Source organism: Panthera uncia, chromosome X, assembly GCF_023721935.1.
Source record: "Panthera uncia isolate 11264 chromosome X, Puncia_PCG_1.0, whole genome shotgun sequence".
Taxonomy (NCBI): Eukaryota; Metazoa; Chordata; class Mammalia; order Carnivora; family Felidae; genus Panthera; species Panthera uncia.
This window is the reverse complement of record NC_064817.1, coordinates 82,251,432-82,266,413: the sequence shown is the minus strand read 5'-3', so window position 1 is coordinate 82,266,413 and position 14,982 is coordinate 82,251,432. Positions and strand designations below refer to the sequence as shown.

The window sequence follows — 14,982 nt, the reverse complement described above, 5'->3', positions numbered from 1 at the left end:
ACAGAAATGAAATCTGAAGAGTGTGAAATCAGCTAAAAAGCTCAAAGTTAAACCTTTCAGTGTATCCCTCAGAGTTGTGTGGCAGACAGAGGTAGGTTCAGGGTAAAGGGTAGTGGGATATAGGCACCCAGAAAATGCTGAGCTGAAATCTGTAACATGATAAGAGGAGGATGATGCTTGTGCACAGGAAAATAAACTCCAAATACAGGAAGATCTTAGTTAAGGCTACCTGAAAGAGGAAAGCCAGTAAGGCAAAGACAAATCTAGCAGTATAATATGGAAGACTAAGAGACTAAGGCAATAATAATGCTGATTAATAAGGCTAAAACTAATAAGGCTGAAACGCACATTTATATAAAATATATGCATAGTGTAACAAAATCTGCATCTCTGTGTGTACACACATGTACATACACACTGGAGAGCTGCTAGTAGGGAGTTATGTGGGTGTGTAGCAATGATTCCAGGATTTGAAGTAAAGGAACAGAAGAAATCTAAGGGATCATGGAAGCATGAAGAAACTAACTCTGCCTTCTTCACAATTTTGACTTTCTTCTTTTTTTACTAAAGTTTTTTTAATGTTTATTTATTTTTGAGACAGAGAGACGGAGGCAGAGTGCGAGTGGGGGAGGGTCAGAGAGGGGGGAGACACAGAATCCTAAGCAGGCTCCAGGCTCCCAGCTGTCAGCACACAGCATGATGCCAGGCTGGAACCCACAAATCCTGAGATCATGACCTAAGCTGAAGTCAGATGCCCAACTGACTGAGCCACCCAGGCACCCCTGACTTTTCTTTCTTCCTTCAAATACTTTGTCATTTCTTCCTGCTACATTTACCACTATTGGTCTCCTAGAGTAGTAGCGTAGCCACAATTAAGCCCAAGATTCCTTTCCAACTCTGGTGCTCTTTTCACTCCTTCATGCAACTTCCATATTTAATAAGTATTTATTAAATCCTATCTATATGCTAGACACCAGACAGGACGTTACGGTTTCCAATTTTGAGGAACTTTTAATATAGTAATAAGCATACACAAACTACCATAATGCAGAGACAAGGTGGCAATTTTCATAATAAGAGTACAAATGAAAAGTTACAAGATCCTTGAAAGTATATTATAAAACAAATTATATTTAAATAAATTAAGCATATTATAAAGTAAATTATATTTAAGATTTTCCTTGAAAATATTTCACAAATCCAGGGGCTCCTGGGTGGCCTAGTCAGTTAAATGTCCGATTTAGGCTCAGGTCCTGATCTCAGGATTTGTGAGTTCCAGCCCCGTATCAGGCTCTGTGCTGACAGGTCAGAGCCTGGATCCTGCTTCAGATTCTGTGTCTCCCTCTGTCTCTGCCTCTACCCCTGCTCGTGTTCTGACTCTCTTTCTCTTTCAAAAATAAACATTAAAAAAAATTAAAAAAGAAAATATTTCACAAATCCAGACCACTATTCCCCTCCTCCAAATCAACGAGATTCTACATATTTGACTATTTTCAAATTGTAATACCTATATATTACTGTTATAATTATAAGCTTCAGGATGGATTTATGATTGAATCCAATGGAGCAAACTGCTAATAGTTGGAGAATATAAAGAAAACAATTGATATAACAGGATGATTGAACTTTTTTATGTCTCAATTTCTATCTATAATGGAAGAAAGAATTTTACTCTAAAAATTTCTGTGAATTCAAATGCTATTACAAATGCATTGTTTAAATACTACTTTAACCAGCTGAGCGCTTATCTGACAATTTTGAGACATATTAAATAATAAAAATATGTTTGATGAGATTTATTTTCAGGGTGACTTTGTATAAGTCAGGAATTGGAATCCAATTATTAGTCTGGAATTAGGCCACTATGTTTAGATAGCCAGCCCCACTTGGCTATCTCTAATCTTAGCCCCACTTGGCTAATCATCAGACCTCTCAAAAACCACATATCCACACCTGGCTTAAAATCAGTGTATGGAGTCCAGAGAAGATACTTCCCCTATGCCTGACTTGAACAAGAGGGCATCTGTAAGATGTAGCTTTGAGAGCCACTTTGCCTTTTTGAAAAGACTAAACAATTATATTATGCTTCATTAATTTAGCAGAAATTTCAGGAAGGCTAATCTGAATTACTTCAAAATCTAAATTGAAGTAACTTTAATATATTGATCCAGGTTGCCTAATAGACAACCTTGGTGAATTTACTTTAATGACTATGTAAGAATGATTTTCAATTAATTCATCAACACTATACCAAAGTATAGTTTTTTACTATTTTGTACTGCATAGAAGCCAACAAAAACTACCTGAAATGCTTGTTTGCAAGGCATTGTGCTAGGAATTGTGTGACAGAAAATCTAGTGCTGCCAAAAGACTTGAAAAAATTGTTTTTCCAAATGCATCAAATAATCTTTTTAGTATTATTATATTAATTTTTTTGACAACACATTTTTGCCAATCAGCCAAGTATTTATGAATTATTACGCAAAGGGTTTATTACTATTATTTGATATGCATGTAAGGTTCAAAATACTCTTCCTATTCGATCAAAGGTATTGGATTGGATAAATATCTGAATAAATATTTTTAGTATATGTTAAAATATTTACTGCTCTATGAATTAGTTACATATGCAATCATTCAATTTCTAAATATATTGTTGTTGCTTTTTTTGATGTTTATTTATTTTTGAGAGAGAGAGAGAGAGAGAGCGAACAGGGGAGGGGCAGCGAGAGAGGGAGACACAGAATCTGAAGCAGGATCCAGGCTCTGACCTGTCAGCACAGAGCCTGATACGGGGCTCGAACCCATGAACCAGGAGATCATGACCTGAGCTGAAGTCAGACGCTTAACCAACTGAGCCACTCAGGCACCCCAGGTTGCTTTCTAAATTGTACTGAATGTTGGTCACAGAATATCTTCTATAGGACACAGATTCTTTAGTATTTAAGATTTTCTTTATAGCCAAGGAAATATCTCTTAACTGCTGGGAAAGAATGTTTATTCTCTAATAGATGCTTGAAGAATCCTACATATTTCTAAGAAATCAAGCTTACTAGTTGCATTTTTATTAATTTTTTGTCAACTAGATCTGTAAAATTCCAAGACATCAAAGACTTTCATTGTAATTGTGGAGGGATCAATATCTCCTTATAATTCAATCAATTTAGCTTCACTTACTTTTAGGATATATTTTTGATGCATTTACATATACTTTTATATGCATATATCAAAAATAAATTTTCACCAAAATTTTTATCATTATGCAATAAACTTCTAGTTTTAATTTCATCATTATGCAATAAACTTCTTTTTATCAATAAAAAAATCTGTTTAAGCTAAGAAACATATTCATTTGGGACTTCATAACAGAAATAAAATCTTATGAAAAAAATCTGCTTTTATTGATTACTTTTTACTTTGTTTTAAGTGACTGACTTACATTTTTTGAGAGCTATGCCACCTAGAGTATTCCCCAGGCTAAGCAGTGTTCCTTGGGCCAAATTTTGAAAACAAAATAACTGACTGAACTGGTTTTTCCCGGAATTGACTGACAAATGACTGTGTTAACAGAATGTAAATGAAGAAAAGATCATCTTGCCATAGCAATGACTACAAGGCTGTAAGACCAGTATCTTTTTCCTTAATAAGTCTTTGACAAATACAGAAATAGAGCTAGAGGGCTACAAAGAAAGGTTGTAAAGGCAGATGGTTTATTTGTTTCTTTACACCAGTTTTACTTATTAATACGCAAAATCCAATTCCTTTCACCCTCAAAGTAGAAGCTCAGCAGCTTTTGCCATTTGTGTGAGTTTAAATGTTTGTTGCACCCCTTAAAAGCTGCTGAACTATTACAAAGTTTCCACTTCTACAAGACAATTATAAAAAAAAAAATCCACTATCTGTCTAAGCCAATATCTGAGCTTTCACCAAACCAAAGTACTCTCGTTTCAAGGGTCTTCACTGTTGTTTTGGTCATGAGTCACTGTCAGCGAGATAATTTAGAAGTTTCTCTTATTTATCATACACTACACATTTATTCCACTGTGAACTATGAGAAGTCAGAAAATTCCTACATATTTTTGGGGCAGGATTTGAAGGAGTATTAGCTCAGAGCCCTCCTTAAGAAGGTTGCTGAACCTGCAAAAATTGAGCTTTCTCTCCAAGGAACACTGCTACCCTCCACTACCTCTCCTCTCACTCTCCCCAATTTACTACTCCAAATGTGGACTTTGAGAAATAGTGAGATTGTTTTATAATTGTCTTGCTGAAATGGAACCCCTGCGATATATTTTAGCAGCTGTTACACATTACAACAAGCATTTAAATGCAGGGGAGATTCACAGATTAAAATAGACATTTAAGGCAATCTTGAAGAGGAAAAAATCTCCCAAGAGGAGCATAAGGGGGAGCTGTGTAGAACAGAGGAGTAGACCCATCCACTTTGACTGGGTGAATGTGGGTGGTAGTGTTGATGGGGTTATTAGATGTAGGGGCAGGGCCTGGAAGAAAGGGGGCAAAGAGGAAGGGGAGAAAAAGAAGAAAGAAAAGGAGGATGAGGATGAGGAAGAAGGGGAAGAGGACAAAGGAGGAGGATGACAAAAAGGAAAAGAGGAGAGAAGGGGAGGGGAAAGACTGACTTTCCTTGGAAAATGGGCAAAGTTTGTAGCCAAAGCAATTCATCTTACTAGTTCCTTTTGCCTAGCATCTGTAACATTTACTAGCCGCTCAGCAAAATTCAGACAGCCTAAATGATCTAGTTTCATTCTCCTGAATTAAACTCTGGCCTGACTAAGCTTTGTCTTACAGAAAGGCAAATGGAAAGTAGCTTTTCTACCCCAAAAAGTTTAAGTACCAAACTGCACCAATAAGACTATTCAGGTATTGAGAACCATACATATGTTTTCATGTGCATATGTGTGTTTCACTTAATAGGTATATATTCATTAAACTTTGGATGGCTTGATAAGTCCTTGCAACCAGCTAAAATAAATAGTGATTTTATATAAAGATCTTCTACTTGATATGTTTGAAGGTTTCAGAGTTTTTCAGTAATTATACTGAGTTTATTCCTTTTAATTGTAAAGGATTTAGAAACTTCCAGCTCAAAGAAGATTTTTCTAATAAATAGGATCAGTAAATTTGCAAAATTGGCCAGTTATGACTGGGCAGTAGCCCATAGATGATTTAAGTTCTACTCTGTGTTTACGAGGTAACTTGATGTACTACACAAAATTACAAACTAAATATCTGTGTTTTGTCTCCATCTTATTTAGATTTTTGAAGCTAAACAGCAGCAAAAACTGTGTCATTCGTTCTCTAGGAATGTGTAGCTCTAAACTTTGCCCTTTCAGATGTATAAATTAAATTCGGCATATCACTGAAGTGTGTGTGTGTGTGTGTGTGTGTGTGTGTGTGTGTGTAAAGTTATAGCAATAGAGAAAGACCTTTTTAATCCAATTTTTAAGTCTCCATCCAAATTACAACTTTATATTTTTATGCATTACATTGACTGACCATGGATAAAGGAAACCTTACAAGATTGTCCTCTTGCAAAAAGTGATTCAATTTGATTAAACATGTTGTTCTCCTGGGTTAATGACCAAATTGGCTCCAATGGCAAAAGCCTCTGAAAAATGCTTTGGCATAATCTTTGCTAATATAACATTCAGATATGATCATACACTGATGGTGAGAATAAAATGTCTGAGAAACATCAAAGTGACAAATGGAAGTCTCCTAGATTATATTATGAAGTTTTAGGCTCTCTCTTTCATCTGAAAAAGTAGAAACAAAAAACAAAAACAAAAACACAGACTCTCATAAGGAGACTCCACTTAAGTCAATTTGAGCATTATTATCTTTTACAGAGGAAAACACTCTTTTACAAAGAATAACAGAAATAACTGAAGTGATGGCAAATGAATCTAGGAAAGTTTAGAGATCCTAGGGTTGTTAAGCTGAGTGAAGAGAAGGTTCAATGGTAACCTTGAAGAATGTCTTCAAATACACACAAGGTCATGGATGCTGCTGTGACTACAGGCAACTGACAAAAAGAAAATAGGCTTTAATTAAAGCAGGAAAGATTTTTACTAAACATCAGCAAGAACTCTGACAATTAGAATAACACATGGGAATGAGTTTCTTTCACAGAGACTTATAGAGCGTGTGTGTGTGTGTGTGTGTGTGTGTGTGTGTGTGTTACTATCTAAAAGTTTGAAGCTTGGTGGGTCTAAATAGAGAGAGTTTTAACAAAGTTCTCTATTTCCTGATAGCAACAATATTTAATAATTCAACTGCTCTTTTACCTTTTGTGACTTCAGCATCCTTAGAATCATCCCTAATGCCTTCATAGTGACTTTCCTTTTTGTCTTTCAAGAAATGCAATCAACATGGTATAAAAGCCTGGGCTCAGGATTCATAGAAATCATGTATTATATCTTCCCATAGCTTAACTATTATTCTTTTTCCACCATTTATACAATATTGGTTGTTTTTCCAGACCTATTCTGCAGGATAAATTGAATATAATCTCTTCTGCTACTTCTCAACCTTTTAATGACTAACCTAATTTTCAAACCAGTCACTCATCATTTGGGAGATTTAAGGACAGTTAAATATGAATTTGCTAATACTATGTGGGGCCCCACTTACACGAATGTATTATCCACTGGAAACAAATTTATTCAACTTGCTGAGATGCACTAAGAGCACAAATAAGCACAAGCCCCTCCACCCTGGTTTTAACATCTGCTGCTAATTGTATTATTCATTTTAAATGTTGACTTAGGAAAGTTGAAGCCACACCCATTTTAAAACCAAGTTTTTCTCTGTATAGTTTGTTTGTACATGAAATGATCAATATCATAGTATCAAAATATTCTGTCATCCATTGTTATTCTTTGAAACAAATCTCAGCCAAAGGAAAATCATAAGAAAACACTTCAGAGACTAGAAAATGTATTTCTTCTTCATTTTGGAAATGAGGGAGAACTTTCCTTTTATTCTTATTTGTTTTTAAAAATGTCTTATGCATCTATTTATTTTGTAAAGGATAATTATCTGGCTGATTTTCTTTGCCCCTTTGTAATTAGTGGCTAACCAATAAGAAATTCTTCTTGCATTTAATAGAAGACAGTCAATGGTGACATTTATATATAACCTTATTCAAAACTAGCTCTTGGGTAATCCATTTCACAGTTAAGGTTATAGTAGAGAATAATTTACTGTAACAAAGACCCAAGTATATTTATTTTCTTTTTTTTTAATTTTTAATGTTTTCATTTATTTTTGAGACAGAGAGAGACAGAGCATGAGTAGGGGAGGGGCAGAGAGAGAGGGAGGCACGGAATCCAAAGCAGGCTCCAAGCTCCGAGCTGTCAGCACAGAGACTGACGTGGGGCTCGAACTCACGGACGGTGAGATCATGACCTGAGCCAAGTTCGGACACTTAACCTACTGAGCCACCCAAGTGCCCCAAAGTATATTTATTTTCAAAGCTAGAAACCATTCATTTTGCTTCCTTGATGACAAAATTATTTCAATAACTATTTTACAGCAAGTAAGGATGGTTTGTATCTTATCACCATCTAATTTAGTGTGAAACTCAAATATCTAAATTCATTGCAGGCATCAAAAAAGAATTAGATGAAAATAACTTAAGTAAACTCTGAAATTTGTAATTATGTTCAAATGATTGTTGAAAAGAGTGTCAAAACAATTATGGAGAAAGAATAAGTCTTTTTAACAAATGGTGTGAAACAACCTACAAAAGAATGAAGCTGTACCTCTCCCTCATGCTATAATCAAAAACTAACTTGAAATGGATCACCTACCTAAATGTAAGAGGTAAAACTATAAAACTCTTAGGAAAAAACATATGGGTAAAATCTTTGTAACAGGATTAGCTAATGCTTTCTTAGAGCAACTAAAGAAAATATAGATAAACTGGACTTTATCAAAATTAAATGAAAGCTCACAAAATAAGAGAAAATATTTGCAAATCATATATCTGATCAGGAATTTGTATTATCAAAGAATTTTAAACAGACATCTACCCAAGAGAGATACACAAGTGGTTAATAAGCACATGAGAATATACTCAACATCATTAGTCATTAGGAAAATGCATATTAAAACCATAGTGAGATACCACTCTATATCCACAAGGATGGCTATAATTTTTTAAATGGAAAGGAGTGTTGGAGAGGATGGAAAGAAATCAGAACTTTCATCTTTGTTAATAAGAATGGAAAATGGTTCAGTCACTGTGGAAAAGTCTTACAGTTCCACAAAAAGTCACATATAGTTATCATATAATGAGCAACTCCATCCCAAAATGTACACCCACTAGGATTGAAGATGTATATCTATGCAAGAACTTATACATGAATCATCATAGCAACATTAATCATAATAGTCACAATCACTAAAACAATCCAAATGTCCCTCAAAACTCAAGAATCAATGATTGAAAGGTATGATTATACAATGAGCTATTATTCAGCCATAAAAAATGATGCACTGATTCATACTACCATGTGATGAACCATAAAAAATAGTATACTAAGTGAAAGTAGCTAGTCACAGGACGTCACACATTGTATGATTCCATTTATGCGAAATTTCCAGAATATGCAAATATTCTGAGACAGTACAGTAGTGGTTGCCAGTGGTTGGAGAGAGGAAGAATGGGTAATGATTGTTAATGTGTACAGGATTTATTTTGTGGGTCATAAAATTTTCTGGAATCAAGTAATGACCATGGTTGCACCAATTTGTGAATATACTACCCCCACACAAATTATACACTTTTAAAGGGTAAATGTTATGTAAACTTTATCTCATAAAAGCTGTTACTTAAAAAATTAAAATAAATTAAATAATAACTGTGGGAACATTAAGTATGAATTTCCTCTAGTCTTCAACAGAACAATTTAGGAAAAGAAACAGTTTAATAATTGTTAGTAATGTATTAGAGAAGCTAATATATAGTTAATGTCTTTGGACAGTGAAGCAAGCTCTGCTATGGTAGAAAGAGTATGTTGGTTTTGAATTTTAGCTTTTTACCACTACCTAACTATGTGACCAACCATTAGGCAAGTTACTTGACCTGAGTCTCCATTTACTCATCTGTAAAATAGGAATTCTCACAGGAATGTTTTGGAGTTTACAAGACGTAACATACATGAAAGGAGTAGCACAGTGCCTGACACATAGCAATCACTAAAAGAATATAAAACCACATAACTAAATCATTCAATGCAAGGTACTGGGCTTAAGCTTCAAAAGCAAATCAAGTCTAGGACTTCACCTTCAAGAAGTTCAGGGTCAACTAGGCTATTAGAAATTACCATAAACAAGTTTTATTATTCTCCACAAGCTTTCTGTGGGGCAAGGGATCCCCAACTCCCCCACAATGCTCGCTCAGAAAGTTTCTGAACCTTCCCACCACCTCCCCCCAAATCAAACATAGGATTATAGGAACATCAAACAAGGTAGTGCAAAGAATTCTACTTATGCATGTTGCTGTTAACTGAACACTGTAAAGCAGTTATCACTCATTGGGGATATCTGTAATATATTTTTCAAAAGTATTTTCTTTCTTTTTTATTGTTTATTTATTTTTTTAGAGAGACAGAGACAGAGTGTGAGCAGGGGAGGGGCAGAGAGAAAGGGAGACAGAATCCGGAGCAGCCTCCAGGCTCTGAGCAAGCTGTCAGCACAGAGCCTGACGCGGGACTTGAACTCACAAACCGTGAGTTTGTGGCCTGAACCACCCAGGCACGCCTTTCAAAAGTATTTTCAGGGTGCCTGGATGGCTCAGTCAGTTGGGCGTTCGACTTTGGCTCAGGTCATGATCTTGTGGTTGGAGCCCCGTGTCGGGCTCTGTGCTGACAGCTTGGAGCCTGGAGCCTGCTTTGGATTCTCTCTCTCTCTCTCTCTCTCTAAAAAATAAACATTAAAGAAAAACACTTTCAAACAAACAAACAAAAATGTATTTTCTAATAGAAGCCTGGGTCCCTGTACTCTGTTGAGGAACATATGTGTGTTTCTGAGATATATGCAGTCTTCTCAGTTGCTGCTGTTCTCTAAGTTCAAGCCAGATTTTACCTTAATCATACCCTTGTTGGGTGAAAAACTAAAGCCATGCTGATACTGGCTATATACAATTGCTCAGAAGTCATTGACATAAAAGTACTCTATCATTGGAGAATCTTATCTGGTAGGTTTCATTTATAGATGCTATTTATAGTTTGAAGACAACCAAGTTCAACCAGAGAACATGGTTTCTTTGGCTCCTATTATTTCTTGTTCAAAATCTCATCTTATCAAGTTTACTATTTTTCATAAGTCTACTTGTGCTTGGAAAAGGAAATTCAGGTCTCCCAGACATAATCAGGTTATATTATAGCACATTCAATATTGTTCAATTAATTACTCTTTCACTTTCTATACTGATGCAATCAATGATACAGGTTTTTCTCTTTTCTCTAATTGAAAGAGATATATTTGAGCAAGCAATTACAGGAAAGCAGGTCAATAAAATATTCATAAAATAATAACCACTCATCTTAGAAGCAACCTTTACTCTTCTAAGATGTGTATACTTCTCTTATGCTGAGAATAACTTCATTAATTCACTTTCCCTCTTCCTCCACTAGCTCTGAAAAAACAACTTCAAGAAATTAAAGAAAGTAAAAACAACCCTAAAAACTATAAAACTGATAATAGTTTCTTTTTACACTGGTCAAAATGTCTTGGGTCAATGAAATACTGATTTTGGCAACCTGATACATCACTTCACCCATGTGGCTCCATCTTGACCCAGACACTACTATAGGCGAACAGATGTTTCTCAAATTTCACATGACATTATACATTCCACCTGTTTTTGTGACAGATGATTTACTTTCTGACACTTAAACAAATCTCCTTAACCATTCTTCCCGCCCTCCCTCCAAATCAAGGTCACGTCAACAGAGAATTGCCTGAGCTTAATGAGATTCTAGTCTACCTCTTTAGGTTTGTAGAGGCAGAAACAACCTCCAGAAAGGGAAATTAACCTTACTCATGTCACTTGGAAGAGGAGTGTAGCTCAAGGTGTGGCTGAGCCTGAAATTCTGCTTCTAGGATCTCAGTTTCAGTGCTTTTCTATAACTACATAATTTTATGTGTATAGAATTTTGGGTATCCATCCATCCATCCATCCATCCATCCATCCATCCATCCATCCACATATCTTTCAAATTACTCCCTTTCTAAACACCAAGAAGAAAAAAAAAATGGAGATGGCATGCTCTCTCTCTCTCTCTTTGGTTGAGTTTAGTGAAGCATAATTTTCATTAATAAAGTGTACCTGTTTTAGTGTATATTTCTACTAGTTTCGACAAACACATGCTGTCATGTAACTACCACCACAAGTCAAAATATAGAATAGTCTCGTTATACCAGAAAATTGCTTCAGGTGGCATTTTATTCTTACTGTATTGACAGTGTTGGTAAAGGACTTAGCAATAAATAGAAAGTTCTATTTGACTAAATGTTTAGCTTAACTGTGAGGTAACCAAAAAACACTTTGGGTACCACTTTGGCTGGAAAGCTTTCTAAAATGGCTGAGTCCATTTGCTGCCTTATAAGTAGAGAAGAGAAACGCAGAAGATATAGGCCAATTTACTGTTGCATTGGATAGAATTCCTAAGGTGAGAAAACTGAGAAGGACTCTACCAAATCAAAGAAAGGAAGAAAAGAAGAAAGGAAGGGAGAAAGGAAAAAGGGAAGGAAGAGGCAACAAGAGGGGAGATGGCAGAGGAAATTTTGCTTATTCATATATTTTGCAGTCACTCTTGAAGGTTAATATAGACAAAGGATTTATTAAACCCTGCTGAATGTGTGCCCACCTGCTACAAACTGCCTGGAAATAGATTTTTAAGATTGTTTTGTTATTTCCTTTGTTGTCCTACAAGTTATTTATGTAACAAAACCTCCAGTAAATTAAGGCTTTATTTGGTTAGGCTTAAATCAATCAAGATATGACAGCAAAAATAATCAGTTTTCTGTCTTTTAAAAAATGTAGTTCTCTATAAATTGATATAAATGCCATCATACTTTTGGGTGGGGTGTTTTTTTTTTTTCTTTTTCCTTTTTTTTATTTTGGCCTCAGATTCTAGAAAATCCACCTGAACTTATTTTCTTACCTTAGATTATTGGTATAATTATCTTTATTCTTCTCCTAATTGGTTTCTGATCTCTCACCTTGATGGTAACAATGTGTATTAATACTTTAAATTACCTCAAATCCTCTGACAAAAGGTGAGATTTAATTTATAAATTATTTATATCTGGTTTCTCAGTGGCTGACTAAAGAGTAAAGTGCAGCATGGATCTGTACCAATCTTTTGCTTCTTAACTGATAGCCCATATTTTAAGAGGGGTGTGATTCTAATCAAATATTATAGAGCAATACAATTTTCTTTTTTTAAAGTTTATTTATTTTGAGAGAGAGAGAGAGAGAGAGAGAGAGAGAGAGAGAACAAGTGGGGGAGGGGCAGAGAGGGAGAGAGAGAGAATCCTAAGCAGGTTCCACACTGTTAGTGCAGAACCTGATGCAGGGCTCAATCCCACAAACTGTGAGATCATGTCCTGAGCCAAAATCAAGACTCAGACACTTAACCAACTGAGCCACCCAGGCACCCCAATACTAATTTCTTAATAGCAGATTAGAGCAATAAAAATAATGATTGCTTTAAAAAGGAAATGAATCAAACTCAATTTTTTAAAATAATGCTGATAAGTATGTCACCATTACTCTACAACAAAGACCCATAGACTCAAATAACTAACAAAAACAACAAAAATAAATAATTTTAGATGGCTGTCTATGTACTACATTCTGTTCTAAGAAGTGTTATATATATAAATTTAGTTAATCCTCACTATTGTCCCATGGGCTGAATATTATTATTATACCCACTGTACAGATGAGAAAATTGAGAGGTCACATGCCCAGGATCACATAGGTACTTAAGTGGCTGATATAAATCTGGATATATATCCAGAAAATCCAGATCCCATGTTTTTAATGATTATATAATACTTCCTTTCACTGTTTTTTGAGTCAGATAATTAAAAACATTATTATATTTATGTATTTTTGAGAGATGGGGGGAGGGGCAGAGAGAGGGAGACAGAAGAGTTGAAGTGGGCTCTGCGCTGACAGCAGAGAGCCATGCAGGGCTCAAAGTCCCAAACTGCTAGAACACGACTTGAGCTGAAGTTGGACGCTTAACTGACTGAGCCGCGCAGGCACCCCTAGTCCAATCATTTTCTTAACTGAACCTCAGCACCCCACTTACTGATCAAACTTATTTGATTTAGTGTCTGTCTAAAACAACCTCATATATGTGGATAGTTAGACTTAGACACTCTTGTATGTAAGAAAATCAGGCCGTTTTATTTCTATAAGTGGTCCTGAGGTCCCTAGTTCTGTCCCTAAATAGTCAGTGGCACTGGTATCCTTAGCCTGGTATACTATTTCTTTTCTACTTTGCTAAAACTGGAATGGTCTACAAACATAACAAATATTGATGTTGTTCTCTACTGCTGTTGTATCCATTAAGGTTATTAAATCATGAACGTTCACATTGGCAATATCGATGTGATGCCATAACATTCAAATGTCAAATATCCAGATGTTTAGCATCTTATGTACATTAGTACTAACCCTATGACATAATGGACTAAAATTATATTTTTTCATGGCATTCCAGGAGCATTAGTGTTACTTTATTACAGACTGTTTACATATCATTGAAAATCAAGTGGCAAAAGTAAAGAATAAACATAGTCCCAGAATTTGGAATTCCTTTAAGAACAACAATTCCAATGAGAACTGTTAGGTTCCTAGGCACTTCCTCAGCAGAACTTTCTCATAAATTTCTCTGTTTTCAAACTTTCTGTAAGCAACTATTAATGTATCTAAAAAAATATTTAGATCTATTTTTATAAAGTAGAAGCTGTCCAGAAGATTTTTCTTTAATTAAAGAAGAAATGACTACAGGAAATAGATCAATAGAAGCAACATAAATGTTAATACCTTGAATTTTCCTTTCAAATGTGGTTGATAAGCATAAAACTTGAAACAATAGTAAAAATTAAGTAAAGTTATTTTCATGGATCAAATAGCTCACAGGGAGACCATAACTATTGTTGATTAATAGGTGTAGAGTGACTACTCATCCTAATTTATTTATCAAATTTGTTATTCCCTTAACGTTAGGTACATTAGGGTGGTGGTAAAAATGTGGTGCATGAAAAAAAGGTGTAGCATGAGTTGATACCTTAACTGCATATTTCATCTTCCACAAAAATAATTATCTACAGTGGTTTAGTAGATTTCATGTTATCTTCTTTCTGTCAAAGTCAGAGCACAATTAAAAAATAGTACTGTCTCAAAAAAAGTGAGGCATAAATATCTTTAGGTTCCTATTGCTAATAATTTTCCTTCATTCTTTTGTGGTATAAGTTAGATGAAGATCATCATTCAGAAGATAGTCACCTGAGGAAATAATTATGTGTGCTGCAAATGCAGACTTGTCTCCCAGCTAGAGGAGTTGAGATGTTGTAAGGAGAAAGCTTCTAGAAACTCCCCCCAATCTTCTCATTCAGAATAATTTCAATATGTGTCTTCCTCCTCTCCCACAACTCTCATTGTCATTCATAGCTATTTTATAGTCCTATTGTGATATTCACTTATTACGTTTATTTCTGAATTCTACCCTAATTCAATTACAAAGTATCTTTCCCCCTCCTCCCAATTCTAGTTTTTACTTCTTCCCTCAGAATACTGTACTTCCATTTTACCATTTGGTATTGTTTTCTCCATTGAATCCAAACTCTTGTTTTTATCCTTGTTATTTTTTTATTTTTTATTTTTTTATTTTTTAATATATGAAATTTACTGTCAAATTGGTTTCCATACAACAC

At 35.0% G+C, this 14,982-nt stretch overlaps 1 protein-coding gene across 1 annotated transcript in view; it reads right to left on the bottom strand.

Annotated features, from left to right (window-relative positions):
* Nucleotides 1-14,982, bottom strand: part of NRK (Nik related kinase) — a 144,762-nt gene that overhangs the window by 81,625 nt on the left and 48,155 nt on the right. Inside the window, exon 3 of the mRNA XM_049644148.1 lies at nt 13,307-13,335. Coding sequence (XP_049500105.1) covers nt 13,307-13,335 — 29 coding nt within the window. The remainder of the gene's footprint in view (nt 1-13,306; nt 13,336-14,982) is intronic.